The sequence below is a fragment of the Pristis pectinata genome, chromosome 2, assembly GCF_009764475.1.
Source record: "Pristis pectinata isolate sPriPec2 chromosome 2, sPriPec2.1.pri, whole genome shotgun sequence".
Taxonomy (NCBI): domain Eukaryota; kingdom Metazoa; phylum Chordata; class Chondrichthyes; order Rhinopristiformes; family Pristidae; genus Pristis; species Pristis pectinata.
Window position 1 is genome coordinate 55,402,014 of NC_067406.1, and position 23,307 is coordinate 55,425,320.

The following is a 23,307-nucleotide window of genomic DNA, read 5'->3' on the forward strand; positions in this document are numbered from 1 at the left end:
ATTTCTGCTGTAACACACACAAATGTGATATTGGCTCAATTTTTCTCTCTCCATTAGCACAGCCTAATATTAACACAAAACACTGACAAAGAAGCATAATCACCCTCTAACTACCCCCCCCCCCCCATTTGACCTTGCCTCATCTTATCACCAATATTCCCTTTGTCTTATCCATCTGTACTGCCAACTTCTCTGCAACTCGTCCATCTTTCTTTAATCTCTTTCCCAGTTCTGATGAAGGGTCTCTGACCTTAAATATTAACTCTGTTTCCCTTTCCACTCCTGCTGCCTAACCTGTTGAATGCTTCGGGCATTTTCTGTTTTTATGCCCGATTGTTCAGCGAGGAGGTGATAGTTCAGGGAGAGGTGTGAGGAAGTAGTTTTAAAAGGGATTTGAGGGCAAAATCCAGTCTTTACACAGAGCAGTAGGTATCTGGGAACTCGCCGCAAGAGGAGGCGGTGGATTCGGACACAATCACTACGTTTAAGAGGCATTCAGACAGGCCTAGATGGATATGGGCTTAGTGTCGATCGGCAAAATAAAGGTCTACACGGGTGTGGTGGGCCGAAGGGCCCATTTCTGTGCTGTACAACTTTATGCTTCAGGCTTGACAAACCCCAGCTCCGCCCACGGTCAAAGGCTGGTTGTCGGCGGTGTTCCCGCCTGGGCTCCAGCGCTGCAGCATCGGCTGGTTGCCGCACGGCGCCGCGGTGCGAGGGGCGCTCCAAGGTCAGGGCGGGCTGTGCGGCGACCGCCACCGCCTGCCTGCACCCCTGCTTTCGCGCTCCAACACTTTGTTCGTAAACCCAAAGGTCCCACTCACTTTTTGACGGCCTACCTAACACACTTCAAAGAATTACGACATTCCCCTTCGACCTGAATTAGTCAGGGGAGAGAAAGTCGACAAGAGGAAGAGACGCAATAAACTCTCGTAAACATCATGTGGCCAAATTGCAAGGAACGCCTTAAAGCGGAGATGACACACTGTTGCTGGGAAAACTGGACATCTTTGCAGGAGTTTAAATGTTCTAATAAGTAGCGGAAACACCAGTGACAGCTTGTTAAAGAATAAAGCAGAAAGTCGGACTCTGCTGAGCCTGTTCCCGTCTTCTGTACTCGCAGCCCCTCCACCCCATTTCCCCTCTTCTCCTCTCCCCCCAGCGACTCGCTCAGTGGCGGGATGGTGGTGCCTGTGCCCGGCGCGCTGCTGGGCGCTGCGCTCCTCACCTTCCTGGCTCTCGTCGCCTTCCACTTGCTCGGCAATTACGTCCGAATGTGGAACAAGCTGAAGCGCATCCCCGGGCTCAGCCCGACCTTACCGATATTGGGCAACGCTCTGCTCTTCAAACCCGGCGGCGAAGGTAAGCTTCTCAGCGACGGGCACTGACGGGCCTGCAAACGAGTGTTATTTCAAAACAGACTCATTTTCGACCCCGCTGAGGTTCCTCCAGCAGTTTGTTTAGGTGTGCTCCAGATCCAACATCGGCGGTTTCTTGCGTCTCCGACTTGCTTCTGATGCCGTAACAAGGATTTGGTCTATCACGGTCCTGGATCTTTGTGCAGACACACTTTTTGAACCACTTGCACAAGCAGCAAGTTTGCAGTATTTATGTTTAGTGAAAAAAAAGGCTGCGAAGTATAAGAATTGAATGCTTTGGTGAAAATGGTGGTCCTTGGCCAATCGAAGAACTCCAATTACTTAATATTCTGTTTATACCTTACGTAGAACATAGAACAGTACAGCACAATAAGGCCCTTCGGCCCACAATGTACCGACCTTTAAACCTCACCTAAGACTACCTAACCCCTTCCTTCCACATATCACTCTATTTCAAATTCCTCCACATGCTTATCTAGTAATCTCTTGAATTTGACTAATGTACCTGCCTCCACCACCACTCCAGGCAGCGCATTCCATGCCCCAACCACTCTCTGGGTTAAAAAAAACCTTCCTCTGATATCTCCCTTGAACTTCCCACCCATTACTTTAAAGCCATGCCCTTTTGTATTGAGCATTGGTGCCCTGGGAAAGAGGCGCTGACTGTCCACTCTGCTTATTCCTCTTAATATCTAGTACACCTCTATCATGTCTCCTCTCATCATCCTTCTCTCCAAAGAGTAAAGCCCTAGCTCCCTCAGTTTTTCCTCATAATGCATACTCTCTAAACATCCTGGTAAATCTACTCTGCACCCTTTCCAACGCTTCCACATCCTTCCTATAATGAGGTGACCAGAACTGGACACAGTACTCCAAGTGTGGTCTAACCAAAGTTTTATAGAGCTGCATCATTACCTCGCGGCTCTTAAACTTGATCCCTCGACTTATGAAAGCTAACATCCCATAAGCTTTCTTAACTACCCTATCCACCTGTGAGGCAACTTTCAGGGATCTGTGGATGTGGTCGTCCAGATCCCTCTGCTCCTCTACACTGCCCAGAATCCTGCCATTTACCTTGTACTCCACCTTGGAGTTTGTCCTTCCAAAGTGTACTACCTCACACTTCTCCGGATTGAACTCCATCTGCCACTTCTCAGCCCAGCTCTGCATCCTATCAATGTCCCTCTGTAAGCTTCGACAATCCTCTACACTATCCACAACACCACCAACCTTTGTGTCATCTGCAAACTTGTCAACCCACCCTTCTACCCCCTCATCCAAGTCATTAATAAAAATCATGAAAAGCAGAGGTCCCAGAACTGATCCTTGTGGGACACTGCTAGTCACAGCCCTCCAATATGAATGCACTCCCTCCACCACAACCCTCTGCTTTCTACAGGCAAGCCAATTCTGAATCCACATGGCCAAGCTTTCCTGGATTCCATGCCCTCTGACCTTCTGAAGAAGCCTACCATGTGGAACCTTGTCAAATGCCTTACTAAAATCCATGTAGACCACATCTACTGCACTACCCTCATCAATCTGTCTGGTCTGAGACATGATCTGCCCTTCACAAAGCCATGCTGGCTGTCCCTGATCAGACCATGATTCTCTAAATGCCCATAGATCTTATCTCTAAGAATCCTTTCCAACAGCTTGCCCACCACAGACGTAAGGCTCACTGGTCTATAATTCCCTGGACTATCCCTACTACCTTTTTTTGAATAAGGGGACAGCACTTGCCACCCTCCAATCCTCTGGTACCATTCCCGTGGACAACGAGGAAAAGGTCCTAGCCAAAGGCTCAGCAATCTCCTCCCTCACCTCACGGAGCAGCCTGGGGAATATTCCATCAGGCCCCGGGGACTTACCTGTCCTGATATTTTCTAACAGTTCCAACACATCCTCTCTCTTGATATCAACATGCTCTCGAAATGAATCTCTTGAACGCAAGGGAAATAAAAGGAAATTGTGCATATCTTATGGAAATACAGCAAAGCTCCGATAACTGGTATCTAATTATTCAGAACTCCTAATACTTTGGCACCTGGCTCACTCATTGCTCTTTGTTATCCACAAGGGACACACAATAGACTGTAGATGCTGGACTCTGGAGCAACAAACAACCTGCTTTGCTCCCACTGATGCTGCTTGACCCTATGAGTTCCTCCGGCAGATTGTGTGTTGCTCATTGTTATCTGCGAACCTGCGTATATACAAGATCGACCAGGTATTGCTGGGCATGAGGTGGGTGGCAACCAGAATACCAGGGGTCAGAAATACCAAGGGTCAGGAATGTGAGTGGGTTTGCAGGGTTAGTAATCCGAGTTGCGTTCAATAATCTGGAAGATCTGCTAGTCCGGCACTACCAAAGCTCTGAGGACTTTATTGGAGTTTTCTTTTGTGCCCAACTCAGAGTGGCTTTCCTATTCCATTAACGCAGTTTCTGTTGTAGAGGTATCATTGGCCACAGGGTCGGTGCATTTTCCTGAATCAAAGGTACTGAATCAAATTTTAACATTAAATGACGAAACTACAGGACATTGTTAAATCTCTATTGCACTCTTAGCAAGGGATCAGAAGTAAAAAAAAAATTGGCATTGAAACCCTTGTTAGTGAAACTTAGTTTATGTATTTAAGTACACTCTTATGAGGCTTTTCCTGATCAAACAGCAGCGCTGATATGGAACATATTTATTCAAACCTGTATATGCATATAAATAGATGAAGTAGAATCCATGACCCAGTAAATTGTGAATGGTTGGTAGAATCATCATGGATCAGATTTTCTTGTTATGTATCCCAATCACTTAGATTATTCAATTTTGACCCCGTGGCCAATTCAGGGCTAATTATGAAGGCATAAGGCAGGAACTAGGTAGAGTAAACTGGGAAAAACTTTTTGCTGGCAGGTCCACGTCGAGCATGTGGGGAGTGTTTAAGGATAGGTATGTCCCGATTAGAAGGAAGGACATGAATGGCAAAATAAGGGAGCCTTGGATGTCCAGAGAAGTAATGAACTTAGTCAAGAAGAAAAAGGGCAAGTATGTAGAGCTTCAGAAATTAGGATCAGACGGAGCATGTGAGGACTATAGGGAAGCTAGAAATGAACTCAAGAAAGGAATTAGGAAAGCCAGGAGGGGCCATGAAAAGTCCTTAGCAAGTAGGATTAAGGAGAATCCAAAGGCATTCTATACCTACGTCAGGAATGAGAGGATAATGAGGGAAAGGGTAAGACCACTTAAGGATAAGGAAGGGAATCTATGTTTGGATGCAGAGGATGTGGGTGAAGTTCTGAATGAGTATTTCTCTTCAGTATTTACCCAGGAAAGGGACATGCAAGACACACAAATTGGAACTGAGGGCGGAAACATGTTAGTGTATTTAGAGGTCAAGGAGGAGGTAGTGTTAGATCTCCTAAACAGTATTAAGGTGGATAAGTCCCTGGGGCCTGATGGGATATACCCCAGGTTACTGAGGGAAGTTAGAAAGGAAATTGCTGGGGCCTTGACCAGTATCTTTGTGTCCTCTTTGACCACGGGTGGGGTCCTGGATGACTGGCGAGTGGCTAATGTTGTTCCTCTATTTAAGAAAGGAACAAGGGAAAATCCGGGGAACTATAGACCGGTTAGTCTCACGTCAGTGGCAGGGAAATTGCTGGAGAAAATTCTTAGAGATAGGATATACAAGCATCTGGAATCCAATGGCTTGATTAGGGAAAGCCAGCATGGCTTTGTGTGGGATAAGTCGTGTCTTACTAACCTGGTTGAGTTTTTTGACAAGGTGACAAGAGAGATTGATGAAGGTAGAGCTGTGGATGTCATCTATATGGACTTCAGTAAGGCATTTGACAAGGTCCCACATAATCGGTTCATCAAGAAATTTTGGATGCATGGGGTCAGCGGAGAATTGGCTGTGTGGATCCAGAACTGGCTTGCCCTTAGAATACAAAGGGTGGTGGTTGAAGGGACTTATTTGGGCTGGAGGCCTGTGAGTACTGGTGTTCCACAGGGATCTGTGCTGGGACCTCTGCTGTTTGTGATGTACATAAGTGACCTGGACGAGTATGTTGATGGATGGGTTAGTAAATTTGCAGATGATACCAGGATTGGTGGAGTAGTGAATAGTGTGGAAGACTGGTGACGGATACAGTGTGATATAGATCAGCTGCATATGTGGGCAGAGAAATGGCAGATGGAGTTTAACCTGGTTAAATGTGAGGTGTTGCACCTTGGTAGGACTAATGTCAAGAGATCGTACACTCTTAAGGGCAAGACCCTTAACAGTGTTGAAGAGCAGAGAGACCTTGGGGTGCAAGTCCATGACTCATTGAAAGTAGCTGCACAGGTAGACAGGGTGGTTAAGAAGGCTTATGGAACGCTTGCACTTATTAATCAGGGTATTAAGTATAGGAGTCAAGAAGTTATGATGCATCTCTATAGAATTCTAGTAAGGCCGCATTTAGAGTATCGCGTGCAATTCTGGTTACCTCACTATAGGAAGGATGTCGAGGCTTTAGAGAGGGTGCAGAGGAGTTTTACCAGGATGCTGCCTGGATTAGAGGGCATGTGCTATCAGAAGAGGCTGGACAAACTTGGGTTCTTCTCTCTGGAGTGGCAGAGGCTGAGGGGTGATCTGTTGGAAGTGTATAAAATTATGAGGGGCATAGACAGGGTGGACAAGTAATATCTTTTTCCCATTATTGAGAGATCCAATACCAGAGGGCATGTATATAAGGTGAGAGGGGGTAGGTTCAGACAGACGTGAGGGGTACTTTTTTTACTGAGAGAATGGTGGATGCCTGGAATGTGTTGCCTGATAGGGTGGTGGAGGCAAACTCATTGGGGGCTTTTAAGAAGGGCTTGGATGGGCATGAATGAGAGGAAAATGGAGCGATATTGGCATTCTGTAGGCAGGAGGGAATAGCTATGTTGGCACATCATTGTAGGATGAAGGGCCTGTTCTGTGCTGTACTGTTCTATGTTCTATGTAATTAGCTCTTGCAAAGTGTGCAATCTGAGGATTTCAAATTTCTAGGATGTCTAATCTTTCAAAACTATTGTGAATAAATTCGGGAATGATTGTCTTATTAGATGACTTAGATTTAACAAAAGATGAAACTTGGTTGGGTTATAATTCTGTGCCCTAAAAGTGCTCATTGAATGTTTTTATTGTGTACGTTTGTGTTTTACCTTTACAACAATTTATTTTTTGGTTGTGTAGACTTCTTTCTTCAAGTGATTGAATTTACCACCCAATACAGAGATCAACCATTAATGAAATTATGGTTGGGAACAGTACCATTTGTCATGTTGTTTCATGCAGAGACTGTGGAGGTAAGGAATAGGTTAATGGTTTTTGGTTTGAAGTTGATTTTTAAAAAAAGTATGATTTATTAATTCATAAGATGTGGAGGTTGCTGCTAAAGTCATATTCATAACTCTCATTAAGGTGGGAGACTAGCAGTCTTCTTGAGTTGCTGATGCCCATGTGGTAAATATGCTCCCAAGGTGATGTTGGATAGGGAGTTCAAGAATTTAAGTCCAGCAACAATAAAGAAGCAGAAAGTTTAGAAGGTGCCTCTGAAGAATCTTTCATGTGTTGCTCCTGTGTATTTTGCAAACAGAAGACATTGTTATCATATTGCACTAGTCATGGAAGGAGTGAATGCTTAAAATGCTATTTAAAAAGAGCCCTTTGTCATGGATATTGTTAAGGTCCTGAGTACTGTTGGGTCTGCATTCAACCAGGGAAGTGGAGCAGGCAGGAGATGAACCATTTACTGCAGACTATACAGACTTCTCCTGCCCTGAAGCTACAGAAGTTATGTGGTTGTACCAATTTGTTTCTGATCAGTGATGACCCCTGACTACGATGAAAAAAGTGAAGTATTTGACAGTGGTAATGTCTTTGAATTCCACGGACTGTAAACATTGCAATCATCCCCACTTTTGACCTTTGTTGTAGGACAGGTCATTGGCAAAGCAGCCAGAAAAAGTGTGGAGTTCGGATATAGACCTGAAGAACATCTGCAGGAGCACATTGGAGCCAAGACATTTGGCTTTGCATAGCCATAACCAGCTCCCTTTGTGGCAGGTTTAACTCCAGCCAGTGATTTTTTTTTACTGATTTTTAACTTGATCTCACATTTGTTTAGAACCTGCCTTAATGTCAATGGCTACCACTCTCAGCCTACTTCTGGAATTCAGTTCTATTTGTTCATGCTATTGAGCTTAGAATTGTATACAAGATTAATCAGAGCACATTAACTGCTGCATACAGTTCTGGTCATCACACTTATGTCTGTGATTGTACTAGAGATTTATGAGGAACTTGTGGAGATTTCTGCCTGCACCATTCCTTCAGGCAGCATCTGTGGAAAAAAAAACCTTCATCAGGACTGAAGAATTGTTATCAACCTGAAACATCAACTGTTTTTCTTTCCTCAGATGCTGCTTGGCCTGCTGAGTGTTTCCAACATTTTCTGTCATATTTAACTTCAGTCAAACTTCATCTGAAATTAAAACTTGTTAGAAGTAAAATGTTCAGGATCCAGCAACGTATCTGGAAAGTTATTCATGTTCACAGTATTGTTCATTAGTGGAGTTAGCAAAACTGTAGTATTTACAAGGAGTGTTATGGGCCAGTTGATGAACCAAAACAGAATTGGCCAGCCATTTAACATGCACATATTCCATGAAAGTATAGGCACTGAAGAATGTAAAATCAAGTAAAACTGCAGATGCTGCAAAACCAAAATAGAAACAGAAAATGCAGGAAGCACTCAACATTGGTGGAAAGAGAAGCAGAGTTAATGTTTCAGGTCTGAGACCCTCAGAACTGGAATCTAACAATGTTCTGTTTTGTAATTCTCTAGGTGGTACTGAGTAGTTCCAAGCACCTTGATAAATCCTATTCGTACATGTTTCTTCACCCATGGCTTGGTACTGGATTGCTGACAAGGTATTGTTCCTGCTATACATTTGCATTTTAAAATTTTCCTATTAAACCATAAAGACTAAGATTATATTAGGTTAATTTTCTGAGGGATATTGAAGGCTCCACCTTCAATACTATAATTCCAAGCAAACTCATTACCAAACTCCAAGACCTAGGACTCAACACCTCCCGCTGCAACTGGATCCTTGACTTCCTGACCAACAGACCACAATCAGTAAGGATAGGCAGCAACACCTCCACCACAGTTATTCGCAACACTGGTGCCCCACAAGGCTGAGTCCTCAGCCCCCTACTCTACTCCCTCTACATTCATGACTGCGTGGCCAGATTCTGCTCTAACTCCACCTACAAGTTTGCAGATGATACCACCGTGGTGGGCTGTATCTCAAAAAACAATGAGTCGGAGTACAGGAAGGAGATAGAGAGCTTAGTAACATGGCGTCATGACAACAACCTTTCCCTCAATGTCAGGAAAACAGAAGAGCTGGTCTTTGACATCAGGGAGGAGGGTGGTGTACATGCTCCTGTCTACATCAACGGTGCTGAGGTTGAGAGGGTTGAGACCTTCAAGTTCCTAGAAGTGAACATCACCAATAGCCTGTCCTAGTCCAACCACGTAGATTCCACAGCTAAGAAAGCTCACCAGCGCCTCTACTTCCTCAGGAGGCTAAAGAAATTTGGCATGTCCCCGTCGACCCTTACCAATTTTTAATCGATGCACCATAGAAAGCATCCTATCTGGATGCATTATGGCTTGGTATGGCAACTGCTCTGCCTGTGACCGCAAGAAACTGCAGAGATTTGTGGACACAGCTCAGCACATCATGGTAACTAGCCTCCCTCCATGGACTCTGTCTATACTTCTCACTGCCTCAGTAAAGCAACCAGCATAATCAAAGGTCCCACCCAACCCAGACATTCTTTCTTCTCCCTTCTCCTATCGGGAAGAAGATTCAAAAGGCTAAAAGCACATACCACCAGGCTCAAGAACAGCTTCTACCCCCCTTGTTATAAGACTATTGGATAATTCCCTAGTACAATAAGATGGACTCTTGATTTCACAATCTACCTTGTTATGACCTTGCACAATATTATCTACCTGCACTGCACTTTCTCTGTAGCTGTTTCACGTTGTTCTGCATTCTGTTATTGTTTTACCTTGTACTACTTCAGCGCACTGTTGTAATGAATTGATCTGTATGAATGGTATGCAAGACAAGCTTTTCACTGTACCTCAGTACATGTGACAACAATAAAGCAATTCCAAATTCCAATTGAAATGTAATCTTTGATCGTTAGGATTTTTAGCGTACTGTCACCATTAGTTACATTAGCTGCATTAGCAGCTGAGCAAAGCAGTAAATATTTAAGAACGTGAGAAACAAGGTCCCTTGAGCCTGCTTTGCACTTCAGTAAGAGTAAAGCTGATCTGATCTTGGCCTCAACACTACTTTCCCCCTCTCTCCCATATCCTTTGACTCCAGTGCAGCTTAAATGTCTGTCATTCTCCATCTTGAATATTTTAAATAACTCTGCCTCTACAACTCTCTGGGGTAGAGAAATCCATTATAGGAATCATTCACTCAACATCCACCCTCATTAATTGCTTCAGAATGTTTCAATAAGATCACTTTTCATTCTTCTGAACTCCCAGTGGTTATAGCCTCAGTCTTTTCCTCCTATATCAACCCATTCATCCCGAGAATCAACCTAGTGAACCTTCTCTGCACCATCTCTAAGGCAAGTAAATCTTTCCTTAAATACAGAGACCAAAACTGTTCACTACTCAGATGTGGGCTCATCAGTGTGCTGTAAAGTCACATCAAAGCTTCGCAAATTTGGTACTCCAGGTCCTGTGCATTAAAAGCCAAAGTTTCATTAGCTATCTTAATTACCAACTGAACCTGCATATTGAATCTCATGCACTAGAACTCTCAGATCCCTTGGGTTGAAGCATTTCCCACCTCCTTCTGTCTCAATAATAATTTGCTTTCACATTGTTCCTTCCAAAGTGGATAACCTTGCATTTTCCCACTTTATACTTCATCTGCCCACTTCTTACCCGTCATCCCTTTGCAGGTTCTTTGTGTCCTCCTCACAACTTGTTCTTTGTATCGTCAGAAAATGTGGTTATAGTACACTCAGTCCCTTCATCCAAGTCATTAATATCATTTGTAAGTAGTTGAGGCCCCAGTGCTGATCACTGTGGCATCCCACTTATAACTGGTTGTCAATCCAAAAGTGATCCAGTTTTACTGACTCTTATCTGTTTGTTAGCCAATATATTACCCCCAACACTGAAACTCCTGCAGCACCTTTTATGTGGTGACCTATCACGAGGAAATCCAAATGCACCACATCAAGTTCCTATCTATCCACCCTGTTAAAGAAAATTCTAGCAAATTAGATACAATTTTCCTTTAATAAAACCACGTTGGCCCAACTTGATAGTCTTGAGATTTTTCCAAATATCATGCTACTACCTTCTCTAATGATGGATTTTTGCACTTTCCCGATGAAAGTTACTAGGTTAAATGGCCTGTAGTTTCTTACTTTCTTTTTTCCTCTTTCCTTGAATAATGGTGTTACATTTGCTGTTTCCAGTCCTTTAGGACCTCTCTGTAATCTAGAGAATTTTGGTAGGTTATAATCAAGTTATCCATTATCTCTGCAGCCATTTGTTTTAAGACCCTGCAGGCTTGGCCATCGGATACAGAGAAATTCTTGGCCTTTAGCCCTTGTACTTTTTTTTCAGTGATGTTGATTGTTTAAAGTTCCTCCATCCCTAGTCCCTTGGTATCAGGAAGTTTTTAGTGTGAAGATCAAAGTCAAAGTCGATTTTATTGTTAACCAAGGTTTACCATATTGGTTAGCTAAGAAGAATTTATTTGAAATATATTTTTAAAAAAAACTTACAGTGCCTCTTTTCTCATTTAAAATTCATTGTAAACCCCCCTCATCATGAAACCAAAGCTCAGAAATATATTTCAGACCCCTTCTTCCATTCCATAATAGTATCCCTGTCTCCCAATCCTCACCGCAACTCCAGGCTCTGCCCCCGAGATCCAGACTGAGCCAGACATCTTGTTTCTCCTGAGGCTCTCACTCAGTCAGAGGCTTCTCAACACTATATGGTCCTGTTGCATCGTAACGTCTCGGAAGAGCCTGGATTGCTGTTGGAGGGGGAAGGCACACACCGTCACATCTGCTCCCAGGGACTCGATTCACTGGCAGGCAGAACGTTGTGATGTTAATTGCCGAGGGACTCCACCGGTCCTGCCCTCTTCCAACTAGAAATAAACATAATTACTGGCAGTTATTCATGTAACTGCTGGTCAGTGGGTTTATAGAACAGTACAGCACAGAACAGGCCCTTCAGCCCACAATGTTGTGCCCACACAGCTATTCCCTTCTACTTACAAAATGCCCATATCCCTCCATTTTCCTCTCATTCATGTGCCCATCCAAGCCCCTCTTAAAAGCCCCCAGTGAATTTGCCCCAACCACCCTATCAGGCAATGCATTCCAGGCATCCACCACTCTCTCAGTAAAAAACCCTCACGTCTGTCTGAACCTACCTCCTCTCACCTTAAATGCATGTCCTCTGGTATTGGATCTCTCAGTAATGGGGAAAAGATATTACTTGTCCACCCTATGTATGTCCCTCATAATTTTATACACTTCCAACAGATCACCCCTCAACCTCCACCGCTCCAGAGAAAAGAGCCCAAGGTGGTCCAGCCTCTCCTGATAGCACATGCCCTCTAATCCAGGCAGAATCCTGGTAAACCTCCTCTGCACCCTCTCTAAAGCCTCGACATCCTTCCTATAGTGAGGTGACCAGAATTGCATGCATTACTCTAAATGTGGCCTAACTAGAGTTCTATAGAGATGCATCATAACTTCTTGACTCCTATACTCAATACCCCCATTAATAAATGCAGGCATTCCATAAGCCTTCTTAACCACCCTGTTTACCCTGTGTAGCCACTTTCAATGAGTCATGGACTTGCACCCCAAGGTCTCTCTGCTCTTCAACACTGTTAAGGGTCTTGCCCTTAAGAGTGTACTTTCTCTTGACATTAGTCCTACCAGGGTGCAACACCTCACATTTATCCGGGTTAAATTCCATCTGCCATTTCTCTGCCCACATCTGCAGCTGATCTATATCACGCTGTATCCATCGCCAGTCTTCTACACTATTTACAACTCCACCAATCTTGGTATTGTTTGCAAACTTACTAACCCATCCATCAACCTACTCGTCCAGGTCATTTATGTACATCACAAACAGCAGAGGTCCCAGCACAGATCCCTGCGGAACACCACTACTCACAGGCCTCCAGCCCAAATAAGTCCCTTCAACCACCACCCTTTGTCTTCTACAGGCAAGCTACTTCTGGATCCACACAGCCAATTCTCCACTGACTCCATGCATCTGAACTTCCTGGATCAACCGATTATGTGGGACCTTGTCAAATGCCTTACAGAAGTCCATATAGATGACATCCACAGCTCTACCTTCATCAATCTCTCTTGTCACCCTGTCAAAAAACTCAAGCAAGTAAGACACGACTTGCCCCGCACAAAGCCATGCTGGCTTTCCCTAATCAAGCCATTGGGTTCCAGATGCTTGTATATCCTATCTCTAAGAATTTTCTCCAGCAATTTCCCTGCAACTGACATGAGACTCACCGGAAAGAAACAAAAACTCACTGGGGCAGGTGACTTTCTGCTCTCTTCCTGTTGGTAAGGGTAATGTTCTAGAGCATGTTGATATCAAGAGAGAGGGTGTGTTGGAGCTGATAGAAAATATTAGGACAGATAAGTCCCCGGGGCCTGATGGAATATTCTGCAGGCTGCTCCACGAGGTGAGAGAGGAGATTGCTGAACCTTTGGCTAGGATCTTTGAGTCCTTGTTGTCCACGGGAATGGTACCAGAGGATTGGAGGGTGGCAAATGTTGTCCCCTTATTCAAAAAAGGTAGTAGGGATAATCCAGGGAATTATAGACCAGTGAGCCTTACGTCTGTGGTGGGCAAGCTGTTGGAAAGGATTCTTAGAGATAGGATCTATGGACATTTGGAGAATCATGGTCTGATCAGGGACAGCCAGCATGGCTTTGTGAAGGGCAGATCATGTCTCACAAGCCTGATAGTGTTCTTTGAGGAGGTGACTAGACAGGTTGATGAGGGTAGTGCAGTAGATGTGGTCTACATGGATTTTAGTAAGGCATTTGACAAGGTTCCACATGGTAGGCTTCTTCAGAAGGTTAGAGGGCATGGGATCCAGGGAAGCTTGGCCATGTGGATTCAGAATTGGCTTGCCTGTAGAAAGCAGAGGGTTGTGGTGGAGGGAGTGCATTCAGTTTGGAGGGCTGTGGCTAGTGGTGTCCCACATGGATCGGTTCTAGGACCTCTGATTTTCATAATTTTTATTAATGACTTGGCTGAGGGGGTAGAAGGGTGGGTTGGCAAGTTTGCAGACGACACAAAGGTTGGTGGTGTTGTGGATAGTGTAGAGGATTGTCAAAGATTGCAGAGGGACATTGATAGGATGCAGAGCTGGACTGAGAAGTGGCAGCTGGAGTTCAATACAGATGAATGCGTGGCTGAGTGACTGGTGCAAGGGGCAGGGCTTCAGATTTCTGGATCATTGTGACCTTTTTGGGGGGAGGCATGACTTATTCACTAAGGATGGGTAACACCTAAACTCCAAAGGGTCCAATATCCTGGCAGGAATGTTTAATTTAGCTGTTGGGGAGGGTTTAAACTAATCTGGCAGGGGGATGGAAACCAGGATGTTAGGATACAAGATGTTAGGGTAAGGGAGGAGGTTTATAGAAACAAGTCCAAGACAGTGTACAGTGAGGATGGCAGGAAGGACAGGCAGGTAAGAAGTCAGGATAATTTGCTGAACAATAGAAATACAACAAACCAGGATGTTAGGATACAGGATGTTAGGAGAGGATGAGGTATATAGAAACATGTCTATGATAGTGTGTAGTGAGGATGGTAAGAAGGACAGGCAGGTGAAAAGTCAGGATAATTTGCTGAACAATAGAAGTACAACAAAATCAATAGCAGATACTGGACTAAATGTACTATATTTAAATGCAGGTAGCATTAGGAATAAAGTAGATGACCTGGTGGCACAACTACAGGTTAATAAATACGACATTGTGGCAATCACCGAGTCATGGCTTTATGACGGATCTGATTGGGAACTAAATGTCCAGGGGTACACAGTGTATAGGAAGGATAGGCGGGTAGGCAGAGGGGTGGTGTGGCCATGATGGTTAGTAATGATATAAGATCAATAGAAAGGAAGAACATTGGGTCAGAAGAAGCAGAATCCTTATGGGTGGAGCTAAGAAATAGCAAGGGTAAAAGGACAATAGTAGCAGTTATATATAGGCCCCCTAATAGCAGTCAGGAAGTGGACTATAAGTTGCAGTTAGAAATAGAAAAAGCATGCCAAAGTGACAACATTAAGATAATTATGGGGGATTTTAACATGAAGGTGGACTGGGAAATCCAGCAAGGCAGTAGATCTCAGGAGAGTGAGTTTGTGGAATGTCTACGGGACGGCTTTTTGGAGCAACTTGTTGATGAGCCCACCAGGGGATCAGCTGTTTTGGATTGGGTGCTGTGTAATGAACCAGAGGTGACTAGGGAACTAAAGGTAAAGGAACCATTAGGAACTAGTGATCACAATATGATTGAGTTCAGTTTCAAATTTGAGAAGGAGAAGCTGATAACTGGTGTATCGATATTTCAGTGGAACAAAGGAAATTACAGCGGCATGAGAGAGGAGCTGGCCCAAGTTGATTGGAAGAGTAAGCTAGCTGGAGGGACGGCGGAGCAGAAATGGATGGAATTTCTACAAGAAATAAGGAAAATGCAGGATAGATATATTCCAAGAAAAAAGAAGGTTTTGAATGGGAAAAAAGGCACAAATGTGGATAATGAGAGAGGTGAAGGCTAAAATAAAAGCAAAAGAAAGGGCATACAAGGAAGCAAAAATTAGTGGGAAAACAGAAGACTGGGAAACTTTTACAAATGTGCAGAAAGAAACTAAGAAGGTCATTAGGAAAGAAAAGATGAATTATGAAAGGAAGTTGGCAGATAACATTCGAAAGGATACTAAGAGCTTTTTTAAATATATAAGGAGTAAAAGAGAGACATGGGTTGATATAGGACCAATCCATAACGGTGCAGGAGAGATTATAATGGATGATAAAGAGATGGCAGAGGAACTAAATGAGTATTTTGCATCGGTCTTCACTGTAGAGGACATCAGCAATATACCGGTTAGTCAGGGGTCTCAAGGAATGGAACTGAGTTCAGTTAAGATTACTAGAGGGAAGGTGCTAGGAAAACTAAACGGGCTAAAGACTGATAAGTCTCCCGGACCGGATGAGGTGCATCCCTGGGTTCTGAAGGAGGTGGCTTTAGAGATAGTGGAGGCATTGGTGATAATTTTCCAGGAATCGATAGACTCCGGCATGGTTCTGGAGGATGGGAGGGTCACAAATGTAGTTCTGCTGTATAAGAAAGGTAGGAAGCAGCATAAAGGAAATTACAGACCTATTAGTCTGATGTCGGTGGTGGGAAAGTTATTAGAATCGATCCTCAAGGATGAGGTTATGGAATACCTAGAGGTGCAAGGCAAGATAGGTCCACGCCAACATGGTTTCGTGAAGGGAAGATCCTGCCTGACCAACCTATTGGAGTTTTTTGAAGAAATCACAGGTAGGGTGGATAAGGGAGAGGCGGTAGATGTTGTGTATTTAGACTTTCAAAAGGCCTTCGACAAGGTGCTGCACAAGAGACTGATTAATAAGATGATAGGTCATGGAATTACAAGTAGAATAACAGAATGGGTGGAGCATTGGCTGGTTGGTGGGAATAAAAGGATCTTGTTCTGGTTGGCTACCAGTTACTAGTGGTGTTCCACAGGGGTTGGTGTTGGGGCTGCTTCTTTTTACCCTGTACATTAACGATTTGGATGATGGAGTAAATGGTTTTGTGGCTAAGTTTGCGGATGACACCAAGATAGGTGGAGGAGTAGAGAGTATTGAGGAAACAGGAAGGTTGCAGGGAGACCTAGATAGTTTTGGAGAATAGGCAAGGAAATGGCAGATGAGATTCAATGTTGAGAAATGTGCAGTTGTCCACTTTAGAAACAGAAATAAACGGGCAGATTATTATCTAGAAGGGGAGAAAATTGAAAGTACAGAAGTACAAAGGGACTTGGGGGTACTCGTGCAGGATACCCTAAAGGTTAGTCACCAGGTCGGATCAGTGGTAAAGAAAGCGAATGCTATGTTGGCATTCATTTCGAGAGGTATAGTGTATAAAAGTAAGGAAGTGTTGATGAGGCTGTATGGGGCACTAGTGAGGCCTCATTTGGAATACTGCGTACAGTTTTGGGCCCCATATCTTAGGAAGGATGTGCTGATGTTGGAGAGGGTTCAGAGAAGATTTATGAGGATGACTCCGGGAATGAAAGGGCTTACATATGATGAGCGTTTGTCGGCTCTTGGACTGTACTCATCGGAGTACAGAAGAATGAGAGGGGACCTCATAGAAACATTTAAAATGTTGAAAGGACTGGACAGAGTATATGTGGCCAAGCTGTTTCCCTTGGTGGGTGAGTCCAGGATCAGAGGGCACAATCTTAGAATTAGAGGGTACAGGTTTAAAACAGAGATGAGGAGAAACTTCTTTAGTCAGAGGGTAGTGAATTTATGGAATTCCTTGCCATGTACAGCAGTGGAGGCCAGATCATTAGAGGCGTTTAAAGAGGAGATAGATAGATATCTAATTAGTCAAGGTATCAAGGGATATGGGGATAAGGTGGGAAATTGGGGTTAGAATAGTTTTTTTTCTCATTGCCCCCCCCTCCCTATTTCTCATTTTCTTTTTTTTCCCCTTCTCTTTGGAGCAGATTTGATGGGCCAAATGGCCTACTTCTGCTCCCTTGTCTTGTGATCTTGTGAATCCGGAGAAGTGTGAGGTGGTGCACTTTGGAAGGACAAACTCCAAGGCAGAGTACAAAGTTAATGGCAGGATTCTTGGTAGTGTGGAGGAACAGAGGGATCTGGACGTCCATATCCACAGATCCCTGAAAGTTGCTTCACAGGTGGATAGGTAGTTAAGAAAGCTTATGGGATGTTAGCTTTCATAAGTCGAGGGATCAAGTTTAAGGGCCGCGAGGTAATGATGCAGCTCTATAAAACTCTGGTTGGAGCACACTTAGAGTACTGTGTCCAGTTCTGGTCGCCTCATTATGGGAAGGATGTGGAAGTGTTGGAAAGGTTGCAGAGGAGATTTACCAGGATGCTGCCTGGTTTAGAGAGTATGCATTATGAGGAGAGACTAAGGGAGCTAGGGCTTTACTCTTTGGAGAGAAGGAGGATGAGAGGAGACATGATAGAGGTGTACAAAATATTAAGAGGAATTAATAGAGTGGACAGCCAGTGCCTCTTTCCCAGGGCACCAATGCCCAATACTGTATAAGAAGGTGTGGCTTTAAAGTAGTGTGTGGGAAGTTCAAGGGAGATATCAGAGGAAGGTTTTTTACCCAGAGAGTGATTGGGGCATGGAATGCGCTGCCTGGGGTGGTGGTGGAGGCAGGTACATTAGTCAAATTCAAGAGATTACTAGAGAAGCATATGGAGGAATTTAAAATAGAGGGATATATAGGAGGAAGGGGTTAGATAGTCTTAGGCGAGGTTTAAAGGTTAACACAACATTGTGGACCGAAGGGCCTGTATTGTGCTGTACTGTTCTATGTTCCCGCTGCTGCCGCTTCCCGTGTCTGTGCACTGGCGTCTGTTGGGGTTTGTTGAGCTGGTCCATTATACACTTGCAAAAGTGTACTCATCATTTTTATTTGTGGATTGTTTTCATGGATTAGTTGATGTAAAAGGTAATAAATGAGTTCAGTGCTGTCTGTAGGGTTAGGAAATAAATTGAATAAACATTTTGTTTTGTCGAGTTGACTAATTACTGTCCACATTGAAAGTTAACACATTGTATTGCTCTGTGCTTACTTTGTTTACTCTTTTAATATATATTGTATATACTCATTTCCTTAAGATGAAAGTCTTGTGCAGATTCTAATCTTCATTTAACCTGCTGTAATTAGAAGTGAATTTTTGACAAGGACGTTGGTGTCAGTAAGGTTGTATCACTGATCTATTTTGAGAATATTAGTTCATGCATGTTCAGTGTGTTGAGATCATATATTGCAATGCCAAGTCTCTGATAAGCCAAAGAGAAGTACTTCTTTTTCCATATTACAATGCATATTGTTCATCTTGACTTTGCATGTTCTTTAAAAGGAATTAAATTGCACATTTAATGTAATTTTTTTACATAATCGTGAAAAAGGAGCATCTTCAAGAATTTAGGGAAGGATTGGTCAGTGCTGCTAATGATTAGCTGCTCTAAAGAGGCAACATCAGCTTAGTAGGCTGAATGGCCTTTTTTGTTTTACACTATTTGATTCGTTACTACTGAAAACAAGGAGTTTGATTTTTAACTGAAGTACTCAAAAATCATAGGTTATTCTGGTATTCTGAGATTTGCATAACATTAGTTTGAAAATAATTATTGGTGAATAATGATATGACTGATGACTCTCGGGGCTATGTTGTCTGGAGTCCGTATCTCTGACAGGCTTGCTCATGGTGAATGGGCCAGGGGTGGGATTTCTAACAGTGCAGTTCAATCTCCTCCCCAATAACTGATCAAATAGAAGAAGATATTATTAAAGCAGATGAGGGCTACAACAAAATTGTAAGTACTGATAGCGAGTGTAGTGCTTTCATGGATTGCATGAAGTAAACTGTCATTAATGAGATCAGTGTTTTGTGTAGGGTTAGGAAATAAATTGAATAAACATTCTATTTTTTGTTGTCTGGTGGCCTAATTACTGTCCATATTAAAAGGTAACAAATTGCATACTTTGTATTTAATGTACATTGCGTATATTCATTTCCTTAAGATGAAACAATCCTCTGCATTAAATCTTCATTTAACCTGCTGTAACTTGTGTCAGGGCTTTGGATTCCCATTCTGCTTAGGAGAAACAGAAAGGCGGTATCATTTATATAGTGATGGATAGGAAAATGTTGATGTACTAAGCAACTTAGGTGTCCTGTATGTTAGTTACTGGTGGATGCTACATGCATTTCAGAAGGCAAATGATAGTTTGGCCTTTGTTGCAAGAGCTTTTGAGTGCAGATGTCTTGCTACAATTATACACTGCTTTGGTGTGCAGACTATTATGTGCATTTTTGGTCCTCTTATCGAAGAAAGGATATACATACCATTAGAGGGAATGCAGTGAGAGTTCACTCGACTGATTCCTAGGATGGCAGGACTTTTACATGAGGAGAGATTGGATCAATTAGGCCTGTATTTACTGGAAGAATAAGAGGATATATCATTGAATTGCCCCAAATTCTGATAAGGCTGGACAGACTGGATGCAGAATGTATGTTCCCTTAGCTGGGATGCCTAGAATAAGGGGTCACAGTCTCAGGACACAGTGTAGGATATTTTGGAGTGAGATAAGGAGAAATTTCTTCACTCAGAGGATAAGGAACTTGTACTTTGTAATTCTGCACTTTGTAATAGCTTTTCAAAGCCTGTGACTATTATTTAACATTGAAGAACAAATTGCCTTATCAATCTGCTTCAAGATCCTGCAAACAACTCTCTACAATTCACCTTCAAGGATGCACTTTGATGACAGTAAGCTACTTCCCTTAACTGGGTAACCAACTTTCTCTGAAGGAAACTGACAATGTGATTCAGGACAAAATTCAGTGCACTAGTGCCCCCTTTTGCTTGAGAAACTCTATATAGTGACCAATGGAGTGACGCTATGTATACAGCTCAGTCATCATCCCAATTCTTCTTCATGGAAGTGAAGCTTGATTGATTTATCTACATTATCCAAGATGCCTGGAGTGGTGTCAGCAATGATGCATTTGGAAATCATTAAATGGAAAGGTGACTGCACTGTCACCTGAGTTCCCTGTAAGGACAAAGTTGGCAGCACTGAGGCAGCACCTCTACTGCACTGGACCCTTTGAATGGATGCACAATTTTTGATCCTCCAAACAATGCCACCAACTCAGTCATGGTCAGAGATTCCATGGCAGTGGAAGGGAAATGTTACAAAGATACATTGAAGACATACTTCAGGGAAGTGGACATCAGAAGTTGGGAAAAGTAGGCCACCAAGTGATCTCAATGGCACCAAAACCTCTATCACACAGAAGCTTGCTTCAAAGAGAGACAGCTTGCCTGGAAGCTTAAACAACTACATTTTCTGTGGATGTATCTTTGAAACTACTACCAAATTATCGAATCATCTCATAATTGATCAATGGACTTTGGATTGTTGATGATATAAATTATTACCTCTTGAATGGAATCTGGTAACAAAGTGTTTATGTTAGTGGACTATTAATTAAAACATCCAGTCTTATAACCCAAAGACACGAATTCAAATTCCACCGTGACAGTTGGTACACATAAATGAATGTACAATAAAATGATAATATCGATCAATTTTCATGGTGACTATAAAAGTACTGGATTGTCCTTTTTAAAAAGAAAATCTGGATAATTACTGCCCTTCAGGAAAGGAAATCTTTTATCCTTACCTAGTCTGGCTAACGTGCAACCCCAGATTCATAGCAATGTGGTTGATGCTTAACAGTCCTCCGAAATGGGCAGTTTAAAGATGGGCAATGAACACTGATTTTGCAATGCTTAAATTAGTGTCTTTTAAAAACATCTGTATGCCAGTAAATTTGGAAATGTTACCCTTCAAGGCTGTTTAAAATGGTGAAAGGAATTTGATGTGAGTGGATTAATGTTCTCTACAATAACATTACTGATTTTAGTGCATATTCAGCGTTGTGCAATAGATGTACCCCTCACTGTGAAGTTAGATAAATATAAACTTTTTAATAGAGTTCTTTGGTTGGGTTCCTTCTGAATCAGTCATAAAAATCATATTCAACATATCACATTGGTCACTGCACAAGTTTATGGTGCAGCTAAGGCTGGGGGAGTTGACTCCTTTATTAAAATTCATGATACAAGTTTAAGCTGTGACATTGAGTTTGACAAAACCAAAATACTGCAACTGGTGGAAATCTGAAATAAAAGCAGAAGGTGTTGGACATACTCAGCAGGTCAGGCAGCATCTGTGGGTCAAGTGGCAGAGCTATTCTATCATATTAGTGACCTGGCTTCAGAACAGGTCTGATAGGTTATTGACCTGAAATGTTAAGTCTGTTTCTCGCTCCATGGATATTGCATGAGTTGCTGAGTATTTCTAGCACGTTCTGTTTTCATTTTTAATTGGGTATGATATTCTTTTAAAATTACTTAATTAAAATGAATTGCAGCAAAATTGTGTTTTATCACTGTAGAAATAATTTTCTAAATCTTTGCTTTGTAGTACAGGAAATAAATGGCGTGCTAGGAGAAAATTGATAACTCCAGCATTTCATTTCACAATTCTGACGGAATTTCTTGAGGTTATGATCGAACAGACCAATATACTACTGGGAAAACTGGAGAAGAAAGTGGGAAAGGGACCTTTTAACTGCTTCAATGACATCACACTCTGTGCTTTGGACATAATCTGTGGTGAGTTTTTGTAGGCTCTTGAAATCAAAATGTAGAGAAATAAAAAAATTAAAACACAGAAGGAGGGTAATTGGCCTTTTGTATCTGTCCTACTGCTCACTACTTTCTCTTAACCAATATCAACCTACATAATCATCTATCCCTTAAAAAGGTACTGTATTGGCTCCCGAACTTTATGCTGGCCTTCGATAATAAGATAAATTCTGGTTAATTTTTTTTATTTGTTTACATTAGTCTGCTTTATCGTTTCAGCTTACGGTAATAATGTTTAGTTTTTTTTATATCCATTGAAACTTTTTAAATGTCTCGGAATATTGGAGTCAATTAAATGCAGTGAAAATACTTTTGACAGCACAACTTGTCAAACATTATCAGGACAATGCCGGGATGGAGTCCATTGTCTGAGGCCAGGTCACCTCTCATAGAAGGGCTGCAGAGCAGAGACTTTCAGTACAATGGATCCCATGGAGTGATGCCACAGTATGAACTGCCATTGGATCAGCATGGAAGCCAAGTACAGGCAGTGGGTCAGATTGAGCACCTGCATTCTTGATTCTGAAAACTGGCTGCTCTCCATCCCCTTCCATACTGCTGTAACCTCATCATTTCATTTCTGAGGTGTTCTCTTCTTCTGCTAAATTTCAATTTGAAGGTGGAAAAAACAGAAGAGTTATAGTGAGAAATTGAAGCCTGATATCAGCAGATAGTGGTCATGTGGATTATAGACTGAAGTTGATAAGCCGGTTGCTGAGTAATATATGGCTAGCTTATTTAGGTAGGCTGCAAGCTATTTCTTCATGCTGGTGAGCACTGATGCCCAGGGATCTGTGAAATCCTTGTGTGAGGGTGATGATATTGATGACGTTTTGGTCCCTTACTTGACTAAGTACAGTAGAGCTTCCACGTAGAGTGTTCGATGAAGGATGTTCACCCGAAATGTGGACAGTCCATTTCCCTCCAGAGACGCTGACTGACCTGATGAGTTCCTCCAGCTTTCTTGTGTGTTGCTTCAGGTTCCAACATCTGCAGTCTCTTGTGTCTTGCCCTTGAGATGATGGTGGTCTTAGTGGTACAGGTACTCTCACAGTGCTTTTGGGCAGGGATTTCCAGAACTCATGTCCAGTGACAATGAAAGACCAACAATGTACTTCCAAATCAGAATGATTTGTGACTTGGTGAGGAACATGCGGTTAGTGGTGTTCTGATGTGCCTGCTGCCCTGTCCTTCTCGGTGCTAGAGGTCACATGGTTGGGAGGTGCTGTAGCCAGAGCAAGTTACTGCAAT

At 42.8% G+C, this 23,307-nt stretch overlaps 1 protein-coding gene across 1 annotated transcript in view; it reads left to right on the top strand.

The window, feature by feature from the left end:
* Window positions 1-666: 666 nt before the first annotated feature.
* LOC127581820 (cytochrome P450 4V2-like) overlaps window positions 667-23,307 on the top strand; it is a 39,904-nt gene continuing 17,263 nt past the window's right edge. Inside the window, exons 1-4 of the mRNA XM_052036573.1 lie at window positions 667-1,362; window positions 6,603-6,715; window positions 8,257-8,342; window positions 21,833-22,023. Coding sequence (XP_051892533.1) covers window positions 1,182-1,362; window positions 6,603-6,715; window positions 8,257-8,342; window positions 21,833-22,023 — 571 coding nt within the window. The 5' untranslated portion in view covers window positions 667-1,181. The remainder of the gene's footprint in view (window positions 1,363-6,602; window positions 6,716-8,256; window positions 8,343-21,832; window positions 22,024-23,307) is intronic.